At 40.4% G+C, this 24,170-nt stretch overlaps 1 protein-coding gene across 5 annotated transcripts in view; it reads left to right on the top strand.

Annotated features, from left to right (window-relative positions):
• Window positions 1-24,170, top strand: part of ELMO1 (engulfment and cell motility 1) — a 301,543-nt gene that overhangs the window by 39,628 nt on the left and 237,745 nt on the right. For 2 of the 5 annotated variants that reach the window (XM_074540461.1, XM_074540470.1), the window contains exons 3-5: window positions 9,353-9,502; window positions 22,734-22,774; window positions 23,698-23,770. In XM_074540461.1, coding sequence (XP_074396562.1) covers window positions 9,425-9,502; window positions 22,734-22,774; window positions 23,698-23,770 — 192 coding nt within the window. In that variant the 5' untranslated portion in view covers window positions 9,353-9,424. Of the gene's footprint in view, window positions 1-8,980; window positions 8,999-9,352; window positions 9,503-22,733; window positions 22,775-23,697; window positions 23,771-24,170 lie in introns of those variants that run through there. The other 3 variants (XM_074540481.1, XM_074540487.1, XM_074540496.1) reach the window with 3 other exon arrangements.

The following is a 24,170-nucleotide window of genomic DNA, read 5'->3' as shown; positions in this document are numbered from 1 at the left end:
CTCAAACAGGATCATCTGCTGCTCACAGTTTTGCAGTATAGAGACAGGTAAGGGATAGTCTAATGCTGGATTTCCTATTAATAAATGCCACATTTAATGCAGTTTACCAAGCTTTATGCAGGAAAAATTTCCCCCAGAAATGGGCTGGGTGAGCAGTGTTGGCACTGCTAATATCTTGCAGTCAGATTTGTTCCAAAAGGTTTCTCTGACCCCTCCAAAACACAGTCTGTGTTCTGGCTGTGTGAACCTGGAGTTTGCCCTGTTCTTGTGTTCTTTGCTATCTTTTTGCTTGTATCTTACCTTACAATGATCTTATGGTTAACCTGACTGTATACCTGAAATGATTGTTCAGGTATGCAAGCTTCTCTTGATCTAGAATTATAAACAGTGGCCCCAAGGAGGGTGATTATCTCCTTGGGATGTCCCCAGAACAGGATTCCAGGCCTGCAGGTCACCAACTGAGCAGTACTCAGCAAAGCAGGTGCCACCAGTGTTCAGGATGGGCATATGCACAGTAGTTGCTTTGGGATGCGATTGTGTCTGTGTTTGTTCTTTAGTATTTCTGTTTCCAAAGTGAGTTTTATGATGTCCATTAAAACTCCGGCTTAATTTTGACGTTCTATTTAAGGCAGAATAGCTCAAGTTATTCCACAAATTTTAGCTATAGGCAAAGTCTCTAATATTAAACTGTGCCAGGCTTTTTTTTTTCCTGAGTGGCCATCACTGTTTTTTCCATATGCTGTCTAGTTTTGCTGAATGTCCTTCAGAGAGCCAGCACTCCAGCACTGGCAAGTCCACAAGTGTTAAGGACAAATTATTTTTTGTGAGTATAAGAGTAAGCTGCCAGAGAGCTAGGAGCCTGCAGGGGTGGATTCAGAGGCTGTGTAGTGCTGGGAAGTCAGAAAAACATGGGGCATTTTGACTGTTAGATGTTTTGATGCATGGATTGAAGTAAGTATTTCTGCTGCAAGATTACTGATAGGAGGTTTTCTCCTTCTCTTGTTGTTTTTTGTCTTTTACTGTATCATAGGAGGCTCTGAGTTGGAAGGGACCCACGGGGATCACTGAGTCCAATTCCTAGCCCGCACAGGACACCCCAAGAGTCACACCGTGTGCCCAAGAGCACTGCTCAAACATTTCTTGAACCCAGAGAGAGTTTTGTGCTGTGACCATTTCCCTTGGCAGTGTGTTCCAGTGCCCAATCACCCTCTGGGTGAAAAACCTTTTCCTAATAGCCAACCTAACCCTGCCCTGACTCAGCTTCATGCCATTCACTTGGATCCTCTCACTGGTCTCCAGAGGGAAGAAATCAGTGCCTGCCTTTCCGCTTTCCTTCACGAGGAAGGTGCCAACTGCAGTGACGTCTCTTCCAGGCTGAGCAAGCCAAGTGGCCTCAGCTGCTCCTCATATGAATTCCCCTCTAGATCCTTCACCTTCTTCACAGCCCTCCTTTGAGTGGCTTCTAGTAGCTTTGTGATTCTTATATTGTGGCACTCAAAATTGCACATCTCTGAAGGGCAGTGTCAGTCCCTGACAAAAGGCTGGTGTCTTCAAAATTTTTGTGCCCTTCCCAGACTCACAAGAGTTATCCACCCTTTCTTTTCCTGTTTTTCTTACTTATGGTGAGCATTATGCTTATGCACTGTGGAATATCAGTATTATTCTTTTCTGTAGGATTTTTCTATGCAGAATGATTACATTAGGAAATAATGCTGTTTGTTTCAACCTTCAACATCCTGTCTGTGCCATCAGTTAACTTGGTTGTTTCCTTTAACATTCACACCTCTCTGTTGCCCTCTCTTCCTCTGTTTGACTGCTAACTTCCTAGCAGTTCCATTCGTTCCCCTGGATGTATAATAAACATTGAAAGGGTAACAAATTCTTTGGTTTTTTTACTGCTGCTTCATCTTCCTTCCAGCAGGAAGCTTAGGGTTTTCCCCAACTTTGAGCTTATCTTCTTGCATCTGTTATCTCCTTTATAAGACCGGGATATAGCCAGTCATTCTTGCTTTGACTCAGTTTCTGCTGTATTATCATCTTGCCTGAAGGTGCTCTTTTTTGTGTCCTTTCTAGCCCCCTGATTTATCCAAATGCCAGGAAAGTATGAGGTACCGTAGCCAGATCATGCTAGTAGTAGAAAAGAGGACTGTGATTTTTTTTTACCCTTAATTGAGTTTTATTCAATGTTCACAGCACTTTTGATAAACTTTCTTTGTTTCTTTTCAGCTTGCTTTCAACCAGCCTGTGATAAAGTTATTCAGTTCTCATTTTCATGGGACTCCTTTGGAATGGGCTTAGTTTAAATATTAAAAAGCACCACCCCTTTAACTTCTCCCCCTCCCAAACAAAAAAAAAATGCTTCCATCCTTTCAAGCTGTAATGTTTTGCATTGCTTTATTTTGTTGTTGCACAGTGTCAATCTCTTTTTGCCTATCTTGTGCCCTCCAAATTTCTTGTGCTGAGAACTTTGATTTTAAACCTACAGCTCTTTAAGAACAGTAGGACCACTGGCTGAAATTGAGGTTTTACATTTTCCCCACTACTTCCGTTCTACCTCGCACGTTATTTATATGAGGCAACCCTGAAAGGTGGGAAAAGAAAACTATATTTAACTAGATTTTAAGGGATTTTTTTTGCTACTTGTTTCAGTTTGGAAACATCTGGAGTCAAGCCAAATGATGAGAAACAACCCCAAATGAAGTGGGCAAGATCTGACAAACTGTGAAAAGTTTAAGTAGATTAAGTTATAGTTTGTATTCAGAGTAGCATTTTTTTTTTTTCTGTACTAGATACCTGCCCTGGTCTTTAAATTATGTTAGGCAGGTACTCATCATGGTTGAAAAATTATCCTTTTTTTTGTGAAGTCTTATATCTTTAACTGCTGGATTGCTATTTTTAGGGGGCTTGTGGTGGTTGGTGCATTTTGGTTTAGTCTAGGCTTTTTTATGATTTAAAAAAAATTAGTTTATTTATTTATTGGAATTTTCTTTTGAGTACTTGAGCTTGATACTTCTCTGATCTCTAGTTTGAAGAGTTCAGATATTAACATCTTTAGTGAACAAACATCCTTATCTGACTGTTATATGTGAGTCAATGAAATTGCCACAAAGTTTGAAATAGAAACTTGAGTAATCAAAACTAAATTTTTTGTCCTCTTATGAATTACAGTCATGTAACTAGGAGTTCCTTAGTAAAAGGAGAATAATCTTCCTAGAAGTGGGGTAGTTCATGTTAAAGAAGTACCTACATTTTTCCGATATTAAAAGCAAAGTGTATTAAAAGCAAGACCAGACAGCTTTCTTGCTTATATTCTGAGTACACCCAGTCTATTTTGTTTTCTTCCACCTTTTCTTTTGAAGCACTCTTTAAAGCCTTTTTTGCTCTCTAGTTTTGAAGAGTGCTCTATTTGAAACTGGTCTGACCTGTCAAACATAGTGAAACCTCAACCATATAAAATGCTTCCCAGGAAGAGGAACAAGATGTCTGTGGACAGAGAAAATACTTGGAATGAGATTGTGAAGAAAGGTTATGGGTATGCTGGGAATGAGATAGGTGACAACCACACAACTATTAGTTGTCTTTCCTGGACAGCTTTACTGGTGGCAAAAACTGTCTCGTTCTGTACGAGAACTCTGTTCTCGTCTGTACTTGACGCCCATAATCCTAAAATCTCCTCAAATTCTTGGTCTCCACATATTTTGGAGAGGAAGGGTGGTGCATTTAAACCTGAAGGGTCCAAAGCTCATTTTAACATAATATTAAATATTTCACTCCTGGTTTAATGATGCTTTACGGATCAGCAGACTTAGGGTTGAGCATCAAAGAAATGTTCCTGTTTGGAAGCTGATGGGCTGCTCTGAACCATGGATGCCATTTGAGGGGGATCAGCTGTTCTTGCAGTGTGGTGGCTGCTACAGAAGCGTAGCACCCCCACCCAGGTTGCCTGCTTTTGGAGACTGCTGCCGTTTTCCCATCCCTTACTAGAGTATAGCTCATAGCTTCTGTACAGCTTTGTCTTCCATTTGTGTCAAAGCATCCACAGATTTTATTGACATGGGTCTGCTGGGCCTTTGACTCCTGTCTGGTTCAGGGGTGAATAGCACTGAATGCCTAAGAAGGAAAAAGGCAACATGAAAGCCTTTTTATGTACACAAAGTGTACATCCAGCCCCTGGCTTCTCTGCCCTGTTTTCATTTCTTGTAGAGATGGTAGAGCATGTTTACAGCTCCTTAGACTCAGCTGTTCAGTCATGCAGTTTAACTCCAAAAATAACTCTCTTGGGGGATATTAATCCAGCGCTGGATTATTTTTCTAAAATCGTTAATCAGACTTGGTCCCCGAGGGACCTTCCAGCTGAACTTGCCACTTAGTTTCTGTTTGCTGGGGTGGCAGGAGCGGAGCGGAGGAAGCTGATGAGCTTTGACAAGAAGCGGTTCCTTACATAAGGTGCTGAGCAGAGGGAGCCGTGCCTCTCCTCCTGCTGTGGGCCCGGCCAGGCCGCAGCTCCCTGCCAGCACACCCCACATCCTACCTGGCCCTGCTGCCCTCACTGCCCTGCTTGCCCATCACCTTCAAGAGATGCCATGCAAAAACCTGCCTGTGTCAGAGAGTGGCAGGATCTGTGCCAGCTCCAGGTGCTGTATCTGTTGCCTTTTGTCCAGGCTGGAGAAACACGTGCTTTATTTTATTAAATTATCAATGCACGTGGCATTCCTTCAGTCACTTTATAATCATTAATTTTCTTACTTGAGCTGCTTGTGAAATGACCTGACCTGCTCTTTGAGTATTACCTCTCTTCTGTAGAAGAACAATTTAGCTGTGCTAGGCTGCTGTTTACATTTGTGAGTAGAGCTGCAAGTCATACAGCTCCTATTAGCCTTGCACTTTTCTTCTGTCTGTGAAGGAAGAATAGAATTTATTTCTTGAGAGATGTACTCTGATAACTTCAAGTTATTTAAATTACTTTGAGGTCTCTGTATGGAAAGTGCCAATGAAATTGCACAAGAAGCTTGGAAAAAAAAAAAAAAAGATTTCCACTAGGAACTAATTTTATACGCAAATAAAATCCTGTTTTCCACATGCAGTGCATAGGTAGAAGGGGAAAATTCAATATATATTTTACTGACATTTGTGCTGAATGCATCCTTCAGAGCCAGGCAGGTAAATCAAGAGCTTGCATATCTGTGCTGATGCATTTTTACATTAAATTTAACATACTTTCATTTCCAACTTGGATGTTTATTACTCTGACTTAGTAGACCACAGGAATTCCTTCATAGTATGGTAGAAATGCATAAATGTACTGCATGTGGTAATAATAATAAATTGCAAAATTGACACTTATGGGATGATCTGTTATGCAAAATCATGTTGATGGAAGAAAGTATGTTCAAGTGGTCGACATGCTTTGGTAGTGGTTTTTCTCCCCTCAAAGTATAAAATAGTGTGCTGTGGAGCATGTAAGTTGCTTAAACATTCTCCAGGTTATATCTCCTTGCATGCATTAGGGAAAACAATGAGAATTTGCCTTCCTATTTCTCTGGCTCCCTCCTTCCCTTCATACGCTCATGCCTGCACATGAGTCCTGCTTGCCTTCAAATTCTGCCTTGGAAATAAAGGTTGTTAAAATGAGTTGGAAAGTTGCTCTTACATGTCAGTGCTTCTCAGATCCCACTGGGAGAGAAAAAGGAATTGTACTTGAGCAAACTCCATAACTAGACCCTTCAGTGTCACCCCTATCCTTTTCACTGTTTGACTGCTGCTGGCATAACAAAAAGCAGTTCTAGTTCTTCATGAACATAATGAAAATTGCTTACTAAATTAGAACCATTTCAAACCAGGATTTGTGCCTTCCTTATTTTGCTGGGCAGTGTCTATCACACTGCGTACCATGGGAATAAATAGTAGGTAATTTTGAACTGTCAGCACTGTAGGATGTAGCATTTTCTTTAGAGTCTTACTTTTGGGATGACAACTGAACATCAATTTTGGCCTTTAAAAAAACCCCCCCAAAAGAATATTTGTTTCTGGTATTGTCACATAGGTAGAATGAAATTAAATGACCTTTTGTATGTTGCAATGTAGTCATAAAAATATAAATTAGGAAAGAAGAAGTCAGCACATGGACTAGGATGGCCACTGAGAAACAGAAATGAAGTGATGACTTTTTATGCTTTTCAGCATTCAGACCACATTGTTATCTTTGAGTTGGTCTTCTGGTGGGAGAAGTGGGACTACATCCATTTGTATTAGTTAAAGATCTGTCACTTTGCTTTGTGTTTTATGACTGTAGAAGCATATGTATAGTAATAATTATAATTATGTAGGAGATCTGCTAGCCTACATTAAAACTAGTCACAATGAAATTGTCTGCTGAATGCCGTGGCAGACTTCTCTTGCACCTTGCTTTGGAATGTAAGTGCTTATTTTCCATAGCTGAATTTGATTAACTTACCATCAGCTTTCTTTGACTCTGCTTTCTTAAACCTTTCTTCCTGTGTGAGTCAAGATAGCCCACAACTTGCTACAGCAAAATTGGGGTTAATGCCCTCATGTGCATGGGAAAATGGAAGTTTTCTGCAAATTTATTGCTGTGTAATGTTGTTTTACTTTTCTGCTCACAGCCAACGGTCATGAATCAGTGTTTTTTCTCCAGCATTTATTGTGAGATTTGGAGGGAAGGTACTGGGCCACAAGTTACTTCTTCTCAGTCAAAAGAAAATGTGTTTGCCCGTGCAATAGGTAGATTCTACAGTTTTTATGGATCTCTTTAGATTTGTGGTCTACAGATGATTTTCTTCATTAAAAGTGTGGAGGAAACGTGATGGGGGAAAATAAAACTGTTGAAAACAAAGCCTTACTCAGCTGACGCTCTCCTCAGTCAAGTTTGTCTGGCAGGAGCTGATGCTCTTTTGGTGTTGTGGCCAGCAAAATCAGGCCCTGGCTGAGGCTTCCAGCATCCCTGCTGCCAAGGACAGGGTGCCAAGGCAGGGAGGGCAGGGAGTAGCCCGTCGGTCAGGCCCCGGGTGAGTCAGCCCCACTTCAGCACTGCAGACAGCTTAATACCAGAACACGGGCAGGCAGGCTGAGAGTAGCCAGGGCTGCGCTGCTGAGGAGGTGGGAAACGCCGTCACTGTGAGTGTGGGAGCAGCAGGTGCCAAGGTCTCAGTTTCAGTTGACTGTTGAGGTGGATTAACAGCTCATTGCTGCCAAGAAACCTCGCTTTTCCTCCCCTCTCCCATGTTGTATCACCTCTGAGTAGCTGTTTGACTCAAACATGGTAAAAAGCAGATGACCAAAAATACTTTTTCATTTTTTGGGTTTTTTTTTTTGTTGATTGATTGAGCCAGTGCACTGCACAGCAAGGGGACCGCTGGATGGAAATGCAAATGATGGGCTTCTGATGTTTCGGGGAGAAATTGTGGGAACTTTGCATTTGCTAAGGCTGTACAGGGTAGAAGACACCCTAAAGTAAATGTCTGATTTTCTCAATGACCAGCAAGCCAGCTGCATGCTTTAATTGTGTTTATTCCCTGTTCCTTTAACATCTACCAAATGTAGACAATATCACAGTGTTTCTTAATCACATTGTTTAGTCTTTCAAGGCACTTCCTGCAATCCAGTTTTATTTATAGACCGTCCATTGTCTCATTTACTGCCTTGTGCTTTGCTTTGTGGTGATGTGCGATCCTGTCGGCGTCAGAACTGCCATTGTTGGAAATAAATTGCTGGAGTGTTAAAGTTCATAAATTGCTTTTATATTATGTGTTGAGAGCCTTATGTAGAATGTAGCAGGGCTTGCAGACTCAGAGGACTGAGCCTTTTCAGAGCAGACCAGAGGCACACCAGAAAGAAGGAAAAATTAAGACATCCACAAGGCTGGATGAGCTCCTACTTATAAAAGTAGTCTGAGACAAAGGTACAATGTCTCCCAATAAAGGGAAGATGTCACAATTTTGTTAAGACCAACTTGAGGTCCAGCTTCTGCTGCATTTGAAGAAAGGTCATTAGGCCAGCATAGTTGAAGCAGCAGCTGAAGGTGGTCAAAGCCTCTTTTAACCTTTACCTGTTTGTGTCTTTGGATGTCTGGTATTCTCAGCCAGCTCCTGTCTTGCCTTAGCTCTTTGAGAGGATGTATGTGCAAACATGTCTCCATGCTTTCACCACTTCCTTCTCTTTTTCTGTAAGAAGAAGTGGGACTGCACCCACTTCTGGGGATTTCTACAGCTTCTCTTGTTCTGTGGTACGAGATGGCGCTTTGCTGGGTCTCAGCAGAGCATGCAGGAAACACCATGGTTGTTGTGGAGGGCTTGGCAAAGCCAGCAGGAACCTCCCCATCTGCAGAAGGGTGCACAGGCTGCTGTGTCTGAAAATTGCAGAGCTTTGCTACTAGAGAGGGTGTCCTGCCACCACCGAACTGAGAGAGGCAGGCAGAAGCTTTGTTTGTAAGCCCAGAGAGGCACTACACACTCTTGATAAACATTTGTTGTTGCTGTTGGAAGGTTATAAAGTTTGATGAGTCAGAAGAGACAGAACTTCAATTCTGCAAAACCTGAGGATTTTGTTATTCCCCTTTCTTCTTTCCCTGAAATTCACAGTTCACACTATTTGACACGAGATCCTGTTGATATTCATATTCTTGCCGAATTATGACATGTTATGTAGCTGATTATGTCACTGTGAATGTATACTACATCCTTGTGTATTCACGTGTCTGAATGTACCATGAAGTATTTATATGTGGGTATCTCTGGATCCGTGAGGTGAGGATGTGTGTGTGCGTGTGTGTGTGTATATGTGGAAACTGCTGTGTGTTCTGCCTTCTTCCTGACATACTGGTTGCTATAGTGCAGTGATCTATTTGTGAACACCCAGAAGATCATTGCTATAGTTAAAAGAAACCGTGTTTCCTGGCCATAACTTCCTGGGCAATCTCTTCTCCTGAAGCACCAGCATTAACCGAAGTGGTCACGTTCCCTGGGACTTCAGGAGTGACACTGTAACAGAAGCTTTCTTTAGTTTGTCACTTTTCCCCCACCAGCATATTTAATAATATTTAAAAATAGTTTTTCTATTTAAATCTAATGCATGCCTATTATTCACCGTACATTTCAGTGCTTCAGCCATCTTTCTAACAGACTGTCGAGCTGTGCAGCGTGTCGTGGTGTTGTGTCCTGTGCTTGCTCCTGTAACGTGAGCCGTTCTCTTGCCCCTGCACATAAACACACACCTGTACATTTCCATCCACCTGCCCAGCCAGGGGAAATGTAGGAGACTGAAGCGGCAGCGCTGGAGTTCTGCCTGAACTGCTGTAATATTCTTCTTTCTATTTTTTTTTTTTCTCTCCCTGCAGGTGTGAATGAGAGAGGCTCTCTGCAGTGTTTAGTGTCCAGTTGTGCTGGCTCCGAGGAACAGCAGCGTCGCAATGCCCCCTCCTGCTGATATAGTGAAGGTGGCGATTGAATGGCCAGGTGCCTTCCCCAAGTTAATGGAAATAGATCAAGTAAGTGCCTGTGTACCCGTGCTCAGCTGGCCCTGTTCATGAATAAGTTCTTTGCATGTTTTCTTCTGTATTTATACTTACTTCAATGCATGTGCATTTTTCTATGAATGTATGTGGGGTAGAAAGTGTTTTTTATAAGGGGTGTAACCCTCTTCCTCTTTTACTGCTTAAGATTTTTGATGTGTTTAGCTGGTTTCTTGATTTGCTTTTTCTTTCTAAACAGCTGCTTGAATAAGGCATTTACTGCTTGTGTGACCCAGTTAACACTTTTGTGCCTTAGTTTCTTCAACTGTTAAATTGTGGTAGTGTTTTACCTCTGGGTGGAAAGTCTTCAAATTTCTAGTCAGTGCTTTGCATTTAGAATAGAATCATACTGAATGGCTGCAGCAAGTGCAGATTTTGGAAATTAAGTAGTGGTGCACTGTGAGCAGGAGGACCTTTGTTGTTCTGTTCAGGAATCTCAGAGGTTGTTCTGTTTGTCTGGTTAGTTCTAAAGTAATGGCCCTGTGGACGGATTGGAGGCAGTATACAGAAGTTAACAAATTCAAAATTATGAATTAAAAACTCTTTTTAGGGAATTGTAGGGGGGGGAACAAACAAAAACAAGTTTTACAAGGGCCGTGTTTTATATTCTGGACTTCTCTGAGATTGTTTTTGTGGCCCATGTATTAATATTAAAAGCAACTGCTTTAATATTGAACAGCTTACCCTTAACATTTTGAAATCCTGCAGCATGTTACCTGGTTAGAATGATTATTATTTCTGTAAATAGTATTCAGAGTGAAGAAAAGCATTTTATAATGTGCTTTAGACCCTGGTGTGTCTGGGGACTCAGTGCATTATAAAGGTCTATTGGAGAGGAGAGCATTTGAATTCACACTGAAAATGTATTACTGAAATGAGTTAGTAATTTTTTCATGCAGTGCAATGAGTTTCACTTGTAGTTAACCCTTTTGTGGCACATGCCTGGGAAATTCCTGTGTGAAATTTGAAGAAATATAGTACAAGAGGGCATCTGAAATCACAGCAGTATGATTTTTAAGCATTCTGGAAGCTCCCTTAGAGGAAAAGGGAGTTCCCAAGTGAAACCAAACTTTGTAGGTTGATTTTTTTGACCTGCCACGCTTTTCCATTTTCATTTGCTGAAATTTTTCAGTAAGCATAGAAATCTTCTGCCTTCTGGAGTGAAGAATATTTTACTTTTTTCTTCTTATATAACAAATGGTAGACATTGCACTGTGTGTTCAGGGAAAGAGGCGTGTTAGTCATGATGAACCAAGTACAGTGAGGACAAAACTGAAAAAGTATTATGAAGTCTCCTTTCAAATAGCAGCAGAATAATTTGAAAATTATTTGGTTTTATTTACAAAAAGCTTCAAGTAACTCTCAAAAAACCCTCATACCTTATCTGTAATATTAGCTTACTTTCCTAGTACCTTGTTTTTAATTTTATGTGGTAAGATTTGAAAGAGACAAGAAAGATCAATGTTGACCTATATTGGGTAAAACTCCTCAAACAGAGCCTGCCAAGTTATCTGCAAGCTTCCTCAAGCCACATTATGGGTAGGAGGAGGAAGGAGAGGGAAAGTAAGGCCAAAATGGAGAAGACTTTAACAGCAGTCTGCTCCCGATGCGGAGAGAAATGGAAATGAGAGAATGAAGTTTGAGAGTCTCATTCCTCCCCTTTCTGGCATGGAAAGATGGGAAAGAAACATCCCTTCCTTCTACCCATGCACACACAAACAGGCATATTTACCTTTCTCAAGGTTGGAGCAATGTGGGAATGAACCTTGAAAATATCTAGGGTGATACATACTTCAGAGCACACAGCTCTGCCTTTGATTCACTTAGCGCTAACTTTTCCTCAATCTGTTTCCTTTAGAGCAGCTATTCAGTGGAAGAGCTGTAGTGGAGGAGATGATTCATCCCTCAGATGGCTAGCTGTCGGAGATGATAAAGGGGAGGAAGACAGAAAAGAGAAACGACTTACCCACTGACCAGACACTGCAGCCAGTGCCTGTGTCCCAGGTGGCATCTGCTCATTCAGTCACCCTTTGACATATATTCAGAAAATCCTAAAAACTTTCACATAATGGTTTCTTCTCTCTCTTTCTTACCATCAAGAGAAACAGAATTTAAATGAACAGCACTATAATATTACTTTAAAAAAAACCCAGCAGAGCCCCATCACGGTAGTGTGACACAAGTGTTTTATCTTTCAGGGTACTGAGGCTGTTCCAAAAACTGAAGTACAAATACCATATAAGAAATCAAAGGAAAATCTGGGAGGTTTTTTAAGGTTGCTCATTGTGTATACTTGGAAGCACTTATTTATATTCAGTTGCACATTATCCTAATTTACTTGCTGCGTGTATGCATGTTTTGCTTACCAGTGGAGAGAGTAAAATATTTTCAAGGTGAAGAAATGCCACTGTGAAACCAGAACCATTGATGGTGCTGTACTGGCAGGTGTGGACCTTAAAAGAGCTCATGAGTATTTTTTCCCCAAATGTTATTAAACTTTACACTCCCCTGCATGACTTCTGACAGCTTGGACTTCAGGAGGCACAGAGCCTTTTCAAGTTGGGGCTTCCCACTGCATTTCTATAGGTTTGTTAACCTGGGTTCACCAATGGTGGTTTAAAATTTAATCATGCAAAATTAGTCTCACTCAGTCAGAGAGATTCTGTGCCAGAAAAATTGACATATAATTAAGTGCCTTTTGGAATTAGCCTCTGTGCCTGCTTCCAATGAATGTAAAGAAAATATTCTGCTCATTCATTGACATGTAGTATTTGATATCAGGGTTTCACAAATGCTTTTTTCTTGGAAAGTTGCTTTAAACAAGGAGGGGAGGAACTGTCTCTTATTTACAGCCCTCTCTCTCTTACCAGGTGGGAACTAATTAAGTTGCAGTAAACCTCACAGGTGGCTGATGCCTGTATGGATTAGAACTGATTTTAAATCATATTATTCTTGAGAGATGGACTTGACTGAATTTAGTTACTCTCTTCCTGAATACTTGGGGTTTATTTGGGTTTCCCCCCCAGTTCCATCATTTTCCTCAATCATAAATTAGAAAAATAGCATCCAGATTCTTCCCTCCTCCATAAATCTGTACTGGCAATATTAAAACTCTGCCCAAAATTAATTTTTAATATGAAGATTTGATTGTGGCTTCAGAACTGAGTACAGTGTTGATCTTTCATGCTTTAGTCTTTCTGTCATGTAAGGGGAGGAATGGAAATGAGTTGGTGTCTGAATTTGCACTGGGATCTTTTTGTGGGCTTTTTAGCAATGCAGTCTGGGGAAGAAATGAATGGTAGATGCTGACTGTCTGTTATCTTTTTCTTCAATCTTCTGGCTGATTATCCTAGAAGATGTTGATAATAGGGCCGCACAGGGTCTGTACAGGTGAACCAGGATGCTGGCTAGTCTATCCTGTCTTCTCTTTGATTGTCCCAGAAATAGCTATTTCATAAGAGGGTGTTATTTCTTGTGTTCAGTGAAAGTCTGCATGCTTTAATTTGTGCCCATTATGTATAATTCTTAGCTGTTGGGGTTTTTTTACAGCACAAATTATTTTAGGTAAGCCAATGCTCATTTTAGGTTACCTGGATACTTTGTGGATTTACAGTCACACTGTTCCTGCTGCAGGAGAAGCAGCTTCCAGGAGAGGCACAAGATGGAGATTTGGGGACAACATCTATTTTGGCTTATCCCATTCAAATCCACTTGTGTGTCTTAACACGAGTTGTACTAAAACCAGATTCCTCTAAGCTTGGGGATGAACTTCCTCAGCCATGGAGGTAAACAAGGCTTTCCTATTGAAAGGAACAGTTTATAATTAAACTTGGCTATACAGTCTCTTCCTCCAGGCTTGCTTTTACCTATGAGATCATTAAACATGGATTAAATTAGCAGATGTGAGTCTTTACATTAGCAAAAAGAAATGGATGGGGGGGAGGGAAGAGGAGAGCTGTGTTTTCTTTTCAAAGAACAAATCTCGTATGGTGAGCAAAATTTATAGGAGCAATTTCATATGACAATTTCATGTTAATAGAAATGCAGCCATGGATAGAGCCATGGGCTGCTTTACATTTATGTTCTCTCGAAAGTTTAGATTTAGTCAGCAAGTTTATCTTTTAAGAATCTCTTTCAAATTGTCTCTTCTCTTCTGCCAGTGTCATTTTAATTGTGGTTCTTTTTTGTCTTCTTCATAGAAGTCATTGTACTTCACTGCATATTAAAAGGTCACCAGTAAGATTTTTGTTTTTTTAAAAGAAGCTTTCAAACCTATATCTAGCTTCAGACCTAAATATGGACCCTTGGGGATTGTTAATTGATTCAGTGCGTTTCTCAAAGTGTGGGGAAAAATGAAGTTCAAAAGGGATTGTGAAATGCCTAATTAGAGAAAAGAAAGTTGCACATCGCTCCTGCCATGTCTGTAGACTAAGAATAGATCTAGTTTCTGCAAGTACTGTCACTAGTAATAGCAGTATACCAAGACAATCCTGGCACCACGAGTCTAAATGTATGCAATATTAGTGAGCACCAGCATTGTTCAAGCAGTGATCAAGAAAGGGATATTGATGTCTCACTATACTGTGAAGTGTCACTCTCTGTGCTTCATTCTGGCTCCAGACTCTGACTTGAGGCGTTTAGTTCCTAAGGGAATGAAGGGAAAGAGAGGCTCTTGCCTCCTTCCAACAAACCTGCAAATTTATATGAACTCTTACCCAGAAAATATAATGGTACTGCAGTAGCTGGAACCTAGTGAAGATTTTTGGTATGAATATTGCTAAGATTTCCAGTGTTATTGCACATCCTGAGTTTATAGTAAAGGGAAATGTCAGTGCCTTTAAGAGCTGACAAGATTGCAGTTTCTTGAAGATAGAGGGCTAAGAAGCAGATCATGAGGAGAGGAAAAAAAACCCCCAAAAAAACAAACCACTGACTTATAAAAACATTCCCTGCCTGGATTTGCAGCAGGAAAGGAGCAGCAGCTCCTTTCTGTCAGATAGGAGAAGGAGCCAGTGCTCGGGGCTGGCCACTGCAGCTGTATCTCACCCATTCTGAAAGGAGGACATCAGCTGCTGCTGGTGCTGACTTGACCAAAGATGGATGAACCAAAAGGTGGCTACCTTTTCAAAAAGAATTGAAAAACATTTTGTTGTCTTAAGCCAGTTTGTTAAAGGTAGGGCTTGCTTAAAATCAGTGTTTAGGTGCCAATCAGATGCTTTTGGAGTTTTATTGCTCCTTGTTGTACCTGTCATATTTCAGCTTCACAAAATTGAATATGAAGCTGTTCATAAAGCAGGTGCTGACTGGCATATAAACATAGTGAAAATATTATTAATAGAGCTGGTAAAGAAATACTATCTGTTATTTTTATGTGATTTTTTTTCCATTTCCTTTGTTGGACTAATGAAAAGTCTCAATTTTTTACTTTTTTTATTTTAAAAGCTGTTAGCAGCAAGAATAACCTTGGAAACAATAATGCGAATTTTTTAGTGCACTGGATATAATTCAATGCACTGACACACTTGTATACATAGACAATGCTTCGTTAATATAATGAACCAATTGTTAGCTACAATGGAATTTGAAAAATATGATTCTTTTTCTTACAGAACTGCAGCATTGGAGTAGTCATCATTAGAGCCTCAGTTCTTTGATGTGGTGGCAGCCAGCCAGCAGGGATAAAACAGGCAATGTTATTGTCACATGTTACATTTTATTACTCTGGCTTGTCCAAAGCCACATTCCCACTGGTTGGCTGGATTCTTTCAAAGCTGCAAACTTATGTCCTGTGGTGTGTGTGGCTGGGACCTCATCACTGAAAAATACATAAAAACTCTGTCTTACTACTTCTGTTTAATGCAGAGGGAGCAGCCAGACCTAGTAGATGGAAGAGGTAATAGCTGTGCAGAAGGTTTAGGCATTGTAAAAGAAAGGGAGGGGGAGAATAAATGGAAATGTTTTGTGAACTGCAGTCACAAATGGATGCTATTTATGCTTTCTACTTGGTGCTATTTTCTAGGTGAAGAACCATAAGTTCAGTGCAGTAAACAGGGTTCTGTTGTTTGGTTGGCTGGTTGGTTTTTGTTAAATAAAAGTGCAAATAGAGCCAGTAGAGCCAGGATACACTTGAGGTCTCTACAGAACTAATATCCTAGTGTTCCTAATTTCCAGCAGAAAGGATGTTCAGAGAATAATATTTTAACAAAGAGATAAAGCACTATTTTCTATTCTCCCCTTGATTTGTGTGGTTTGTGGGGTTTTTTCTTGGTGGATTTGGTTTGACTTTTTCCATGTCTGATTTTACTAGCTCAATAATTCTCGCCAGAACCTCCCTGTTGGAGCCTGAATTTTGCTGCCTGCAGGTGATGGCATTTTCAAGATGAAGGCTAAACATGATTTTAAGGTTGTTGCATCCATAAAATTTTTTAACTATCAGCAGGAGTCCCATCTCTTAAGTTAATTCTGCTCTTATTAAAGGGAAATGTGTAACAATGAGATTTCTGAAGTTATGGACTGATGAATTAATTCACATTCTGGCCAGCTGGAGTATCCAGGCACACTTTATGACTCAATTATATTCTAGTTATAGACATACAGACATTACATTTTGTAATACAAAAGAGAGCAATACCGAAAATCCCACAGTATAATTTTCTTTCATGGAGAAACTTCTGCCCTTGTAGGCTAGAAATATATCAGTCATGAGCTGGGGGTTTGGGGTTCCTTCACTCTGTCTTGAAAGGCATACTCTCCTAATAGGTTGTGTGAAGAGCCACATCTTAAAGCCCTGCTTTGTATTTAAAAGTGTGTTTTGGCTGTATTTTAAATATGTGTGGCAAGAATGCTGCATGCAAACATGGTGAAATTCACTACTATGGGTCCCTAGGTGTCTTTTAACTTTTCAGTACTCTTGATTGAGTGTTTTTAGTGTTCCTACTTACACTTGAGAAAACAGGGAGTGTTACATCTTGTTAGGGACACTAGAGATGGAGTAAGAAGTCTCTGCAAAATTCTGTTTATGGTTTTCATTTTTTGATTGAGGTTTTTTTGTTAACAACATTATATTTTGCTGCTTCCCTTGTTGTACAGTCACTGTAACATCCTAAGCACATGATCTGTGCTTAGATCAGGTGAAATGCAGACTTAGGAGTGAGGATCTCTTTGGAGGTGGGAAGGGAGTAACTGAGGAAGCTGCAGCTGAGAATGGAGAGGACACAAAAACCTGGGTTTCCCTAAGTCTTGGGCACCCTGTGGAGCTCCTAGTGCTAAATTTATGCCAAGGTGTTGCCACTGACATGTTAAAACTGTCACCTTAAGAGCTGTGAACTGAGCTGATAAAAGCTCTCCCCCATCAGCAGCAGCTGCACTTGCTGAGGATTTTGCCTGTTGGCTCTGAGGTGTGAATGTTTCCAGCCCTGGGCTGTGCTGCTGCACAGCACAACTGTGTGGTGTTTGCCTGGCCTTGGCTGGGTTTTATGGTCTTTTTCACTGCAGCATTGTGGATTCCCTGTTCTTCAGGCATTCATTCTCTGGGGTGCTCCCCTGGGTTAGAGAAATCCTCCCTTTAATCTTTTACAGATGCCCGATAATAAGTTAACAAGTCTGCTCTCACCAGTATTCCACTGTATGGAATGGTGTTGATTCCCAGAGTGGTTCAGAGCAGGTTGAGAAGGTTGAAATCCAAAGCACTCCAGCACCTCCCCCTTTCAAAAGACCTTGTCTCTTACACCCCAGGAAACCAGTGTTGAATTAGAAAGTCATGGATCCAGGAGTCCTTGCATCTCGTGTTTGTCACCAGTCCATTGTGGACCCTGGTGTATGATAGTAACAGGTAAAACCTCCACTGACTGTGAAAAGAGGTGTTTTTCTGCTTTTAAATAGCCATAAAAACTACTTTAGCACTGAAAGATTTATTAGTGTCATAATGGTGGTAATTATAAGACAGAATGTTGTATTTACTGGCTTGAAGTTCTGGTTTTTGTCAGGTGCACAGGTCAGCAACTGAATTATTTTCCTTAATGCTGTTTCACACTAACAGATGTGCTGCATCTGCTATTTTTTCTGTGATAGGCTTAAAGACAGCAGAGTTAAGGGTTTTCTTGTTACTTCTGCAATTAAAAGGTGTCAGACAGGGAGACGGAGATCCCAGTCATTGTCCAAGAAAAAACCCCAACAAGCAGAACCTAACAAACCAACCCAAGCAAAAAGACAAAGCAATAAATCTCTATCAGTTGTGTGGAAAGGAAAGACATTCAGACTTGGCCTAAAACAAACCTGTTTACAATTTCCTGGTATAGAACAAAGTATATCAGAACTGCACATATAACACAGGTTTCTACCTGGATTTAGGCTTCTGTCCTCTTTACAGTTCACACACACACACACACAGACACACTTTGTTTGATTTGGAAGGGCTTTAAACCCGAATTGGAGTACTACTGGTGGTTTGAACAGAACCTAGAACTGGGTCAGCATTGATATATTGGACATTCTTTGCTTGCTTTTGCTCATGCCATGATTTCTCTGGAGCAGCACAGTGGTGTGGACTAACGCCTGTGCTTAGGTCTTCCTGGTGACTGGTTCCCTGTGAGTTCTCCATAGGGGTAGGCATGAAAGGATGAAACTGGTGAGGAAATTGGAGTGGGAAATCTCAGTCTGTGCTCTGCAAGTTACTTTGGAAGTGCTACCAAGTACTGCACAAGTAGCAAGGGCGGGTACTCAAGAAGACAGAGTTTGGGACCTGTGTGCATCCCAGCACACAGAACCTGGAGACACAACTGAGATATGTGCAGGTGAGCTCAGAACTGGTGACCTGCATTAGGGCCATGCCTGAGTCCTGGACATCTGGGCTAACCAGTCAATGCCGATAGAGCTTTACCAGGTGTGTAAATTCACATTGGCTGTAGTGTTGCCTATGCTCTGTGTCATTGTCAGGATTCTCCCCTTGTGTGCAGATCTGTAAGACATGAGGCTGAAATGCCCCAGTGTCACTTAATTTCAACTCTCAATTTAATATCTGCCCTAGGAAAATACTTTTATTCTAACCAATGTGTTCAGCGCAGATACTGTGATAAGTCAGCTGAAGGTGTTATCTCCTGTAGGGAGCACAAAGTTTACTTTGATCTCTGTTATTTTGTACATTAAAGCAACAGCCTGATCTTCTTAGAACTTTAAATGAGCATCTCAGCATGTGTAAAAGTTCACTTCATTTTTACAAGTCTAGGAGGAGACATAGAGACAAAAAAAAAATAAGGCACTAGCACAAAATACTCATTTCTATGAACGAAAAACTTAAAAATATTTTTGACTGATTGTAAGAAATTCTTTGAAGTACATTGACTAATAAGGTAAATTTGACTTTTTGGAACTGTAAATGCAGCAAATCTAAGTACATTTCCATAAACAGAATTTTATTAAGGTAACAAAAACTTCAAATCTATGCTCGTTGACATTTGGCAGATATTTAGAGCCAGGGGCAAAAAGAAAAAAAAGGGACTTTGAATGGCCTGCCAAGTGGAATTACTCTGCAGAGAATGGAAATAGACTTTTATCTCATTTTCCATGGTTAAAAAATGAAAAAAAAAAAAAAAAGCTCCCTTTTCTTTGTTTCCTAGTAGTGCTGTGGTCCTATCCTTGCAGCAGACAGTCATGTCCTGACACTGGTACCCAAACACATTTCCGTGTCTCGCAGGCTGCGGCAGATTCCGGGGGTGGCTGCAAGCCAGCTGGGAAGTGCAGCAGGAACTGGGCACTCACCCACCTGCCTGTCACTCCAGGGCTCTGCTGGCAAGGGGGCCTGGCTATGCAGGCAGGGTGGCAGGGCTGCTCCTGCTGCTCCTGCTGCCAGCTCTGCATGCTGCGTGCCAGTGTCCCGGCAGCAGCCTCCTGCCAACCAGCCTCCGCGCGGGAGAGGGCACACAGGGAGCCGTGGCAGCCCTTGCCTGCTTGCAGGGACACCCCTCTTGTGAACAGTGTCCTGGTGGCAATTTATCTCCCAGTCAGGGAAGGGGAAGGAATTTTTTCTGGAGATTTACATATAGGGGGAGTGCAGCCTAAGGGATTATTAGGAACAGCAGCTTATTGCTAGTACTTATTTGTGATGGTGTTCACAGGGGTCTTAGGATGAGGGAAGAGATGAGGATCTGACTCCATGTTTCAGAAGGCTTGTTTAATTATTTTATGATATATATTATATTAAAAGAATAGAAGAAAGGATTTCATCAGAAGGCTAGCTAAGAATAGAAAAAGAAGGAATGAATAACCAAGGCTTCTGTCTCAGAGAGAGAGTCTGAGCCAGCTGACTGTGATTGGACATTAATTAAAAACAACCAGCATGAGACCAATCACAGATCCACCTGTTGCATTCCACAGCAGCAGATAATCATTGTTTACATTTTGTTCCTGTCTGAGGCCTCTCAGCTTCTCAGGAGGAAAAATCCTAAGGAAAGGATTTTTCATAAAACGTGTCTGTGACACTTATTATTACTTATTGCCGTGGTGTTATTTATTTAACATTTATCAATTTGTAAAGTGTTATCAAAGTGATAATTGCAAACTCTGTGTCCCAGAAGATTTCCACTTTTTTTTTCATCTTGTTGCTTCTTTCATCATGGGCTGTGCTTACTCACATCAGTGCTGTAGCAGTAGTGCCCCAGGAGGACCAAGCTGTACCATGAGAGGCTGGCTGTATAAATAATTTTATTATTGAGGATCCATTTGCTTTTTCTTTTAGCTGTACTTTACAGGTTCTAGTTGATTTATTGCAGGGTTTTTTTGGGGTTTTTTAGTCCAAGTTTTTAGTTTAAGATTTTGTCATATAACAATGCAAAGGTGGTGTAGAATAGGCAAAGGGGGTAGGAGGTGAATGGGATTGACAAAGGACATAAAAGTTAATGGTACAGAGAACTCAAAAGTATGAAAATAATGATTTTAAATGTAATTTAATCCAGCCTTCGGAGTATTTCTATTATTCCTACTTTAGGTTGTTGAATTGGTTTTTTTGTCATCTTCTAATAGGAAACTATAGATCCTATGGGAAATAATGAGAGGGAAAGGCAGTACTCTTTTTGTTCTCCATGATATTGAATCTGCTAGCTGGTTTCTGTTTACTTTGTAAAGGGAATTAATAACCCGAATAAAATTTTGTCAAAATATGGAAATACCAGAACAGAACTTGCAGCAGCATCCTGAGGGGTGAAGAGGATGCAGCATGCAGAGCTGTGCACTCTGCTTGGCAGCAGTTTGCCTTCAGGCTGGCCCATGAGTGCCTGAAAGGCAAACTGAAGTTATCCAGCTCTAGACAAGTTGTGCTTCTCCCTCTGTCCCTCCACAAAAAATGTGTTGGCTTTTTTTTTCTGTTTGGTGGTTGTTGTTGTTTCTTAAAAGGTAGAGGAAAGAAAGCAGTTGGGATTGCTCTTACAGGATTGCAGAAGCTGAAAAAACCCTCAGAGAGGAGGACAGCAAGTCAAAGTAACAGTACACAAGTGACACAATAATCCAGACTGAGGAACTGATCAGTCCAAAAAAACTGGGAGAAAACACCACTTTCTCTTTCTGGTGTGATCTGCCTGTTCTGCTCCACAGCCTGGCTGCAGCTATGCCAAAAACTGAGGCAGTGCAACAGAGAAGCTGCTGTGGAGAAGGAACCTGTTCCTGCTGCAGAATGGAGCAGTTTCCCTCTTCTGCCTTTTCTTCCCTGTGCTGGTGTTTGCTGCTCATTTAGCAAGGAAATCAGGAAATTTCCCCAGGAAATCAGTCCTGGGGAAAACTATTTCCCTCCCTTCCCCCCCTTCTCCTGGGCCAGCTTTTAGTTGTATTAACTGCCCTGGTGAGGATCATCTTGGGTGGTCATGTGAAAACAGAAATGGCCATGAAAGAAGAAGGAAGGAAACCAAGGACTGAGACAATGTGGTAAGCAGGAACAGAATCCTTTCAGCAGGTGCTTTCATTCCTGTCTGATTAAAATGGTCTTATGTAATGTTTCTGCCTGTTTATTAACTGGCTTAGTTGACTGGACTGTTGAAATAATAAATTCTTCTCTGATCCTGACCTGGTCAAGGAGTCCTGTCTATGGCTTTCTGTCAGTGGCGAAGCACAGAAAACAAATTCAAGGGAAAAATATTTTTTCCTTCACATAACATGCCCTGATACTGAGTTAAGTTTTCTACTAATAATTTTCTACAAAAATTAAAGGTAAAAAGCTTATTTTGACAATAGCATTGAATTAATTTGGTTTATGGTGAGTCTTCTGTATTTGTTTCCTTTTAAGTAATTCAGTGAACTGTTATTAGTGGAAGTAACTAGAGAGGGGGATCCTATGATGTTTAGGTGATTCAGGAAGCTTTTGTGAATCAACAGATATATGTGACATTGTGTTGTCACCCAGTATTGGGGGAAAAAGGTTCAGTACTCACTCAGCTGGTAAAATTTGGCATGTTTTTTTCTGCCATGCAATTTCATCTATGGTTTTGGACATAAAAGGGCATTTGCTCTTAGCCAGAAGTCTTCTAAAAACACTTGTGTGTGCACCCTGTGTTTATAACCATGTTCAAAGCATTGCAACATCAACAGGCTAGACTGATTTTTCTTTTCTATTTTGGGACCCAAAGCAGGGGAGCTGTTTTGAGTCAGTCCAAATGCTCCTGTGCTCACAGATGTAGAGAATAAAGCAGAACTGAGACATCTGGGATTCTAACACCTTCCAGGTGGTATTTTATCAGAGGGGAACCTGCATGTGTGCACTTAAGAGAGAGGATTAGTGTCATCATATGACCATCTCTGAAAGGAACAAAAGAAGGTTTAAAGTTATTGAATGACTTCTGGTTTCAGATATCATTCCTGGAAAATGCTGGTGTTGATATCTAAATCTTCTGTTTCTGTTGGGTAATGAGATACAGTGCACACTTGTGCACTGTGCACACAAAAGGCCCTTTTGATTTCTCAGTTGAAAAACTGAGTCTATGTTATATGGGCTAAGGTTGGCAAAAATAATGGATAATGTCATAATGCAAATGTCTAGAATGGCTATCTTTATACCTTTATGAGACCAAAACAGCAGAAAATTTTGGGATCCTTTCACACTTGACATTAAATAAATAATGAAAGGCTACTAATTTTGTTTTTCACATTTACTGCATTGGAATCACATTCTAAGAACTCAGAGTTATTCTAATTTGGTGATTTTGCTTTTTCTTTTTTCATTTACCAGAAAAAGCCACTGTCCTCGATAATAAAAGAAGTCTGTGATGGGTAAGTTCTGCTATATAGTACATATTAGATATAGTGCTTTTTGAAGTATTAAACCAACTAGGAGATATTTTTTTCCAAAGAAAATCTAGATATCCTGTATGACTAGTCATTAGTTTCTTAAATATTTTTGTGTTAGTTTCAGATTTTGAATTTGCAGTGCATTTTGGATCAATTGCTTGCAAGATGAGGCTCCTAACAAAGCAGCTCCATCATGGGGGTGACTCTCATTTTGACTGCTTCCTTCCTTTCTGCACAGAGATGCATTTTGCATTTTTGCAGTTTGGCTCTGGTCCCTGCTGTTCATGGGTTAAGGGACTAAAGCACTGCCTCTGGATCTGAATTTTGAGCACTGGGTCCAGTGGGTGCTGTAAGCTGGTCCAGTTGATATGACTATTTATATGAAACTGAACAGTTAATTGCAAATTCTGTATTATAGACTAATAATTGGCTAAGACAAATACCTAGATTTAAGTTTAATGGATTAATCAAAAAAACTGTTTCAAGCAAATGCTAGCACACAGGAGAAACTAGCTATATTCATCAAATTGCTGCTGAGCTAAGAAGGTGATATTTTATGCCTAATGTATTATATCAACTTAATACTATATCCATTGTGTTTTGTATAGGCTAGCATAAACTTCTGGTACTGTACATTTTTTTTTGGTCAATTTTAGTGACTTAGTGGTCTTGCTTACTGCAAAAAAAGATCACTAGGATGTATTTGTACTGAGGTTTTCCTTTTGTAAGCATGCTTTTAGCTTAAACTTTGGAACTCATCATTGAAAGCTATGGAAATCTATGAGAAGTATGAGAAATACATGGGAATGACAGACACTTGTTTGGTCATGCTAAAATTGTGTAAAGGGTACTTTTTGAATTATTAAGGTTTCATTTTGTGATTAATTTATTTTCATATTTCTAAGGTGGTCTCTTGCAAATCATGACCAATTTGCACTGCAGCATGCTGATAGTTCTAATTTCTACATCACCGAGAAGGTGGGTAAATTGTTCAATGCAATTTTTGCCTATAAAAATATTTGCCACAGTCTTTTATTTTAAATTAAAATATATGAAAATATACTTTCCATAATGCAATGCCACTGAAAGGGTAGGTACTGCAAGACCTGATTTAATGACTCTTTAACCGATTTCTTCTGTTAGGAATAGCAAATAAAAGTCCAAATGTGCAAAGTTCTTCATGTCAGTTGAGTTTGAGACTTAAGCACTGAGCCCTTCAACTTTGGTATTCCTGTGTGTTTAGTATTCTGCTAACAAGCAGTGTACGGGGAAACTGGAATATTTAAAACATGAAGGGCTCTTTGAAGTGTGAGGAGACCTTCAGTGCATGTCACTTTCCTTTTTGACTGAGTAGGTAGAAATAAGTTTCAGTGATTGT

The sequence above is a fragment of the Zonotrichia albicollis genome, chromosome 1, assembly GCF_047830755.1.
Source record: "Zonotrichia albicollis isolate bZonAlb1 chromosome 1, bZonAlb1.hap1, whole genome shotgun sequence".
In the NCBI taxonomy this organism is placed as follows: Eukaryota; Metazoa; Chordata; class Aves; order Passeriformes; family Passerellidae; genus Zonotrichia; species Zonotrichia albicollis.
The sequence above is the reverse complement of the archived record's forward strand: the minus strand, read 5'-3'. Positions and strand labels throughout refer to the sequence as shown.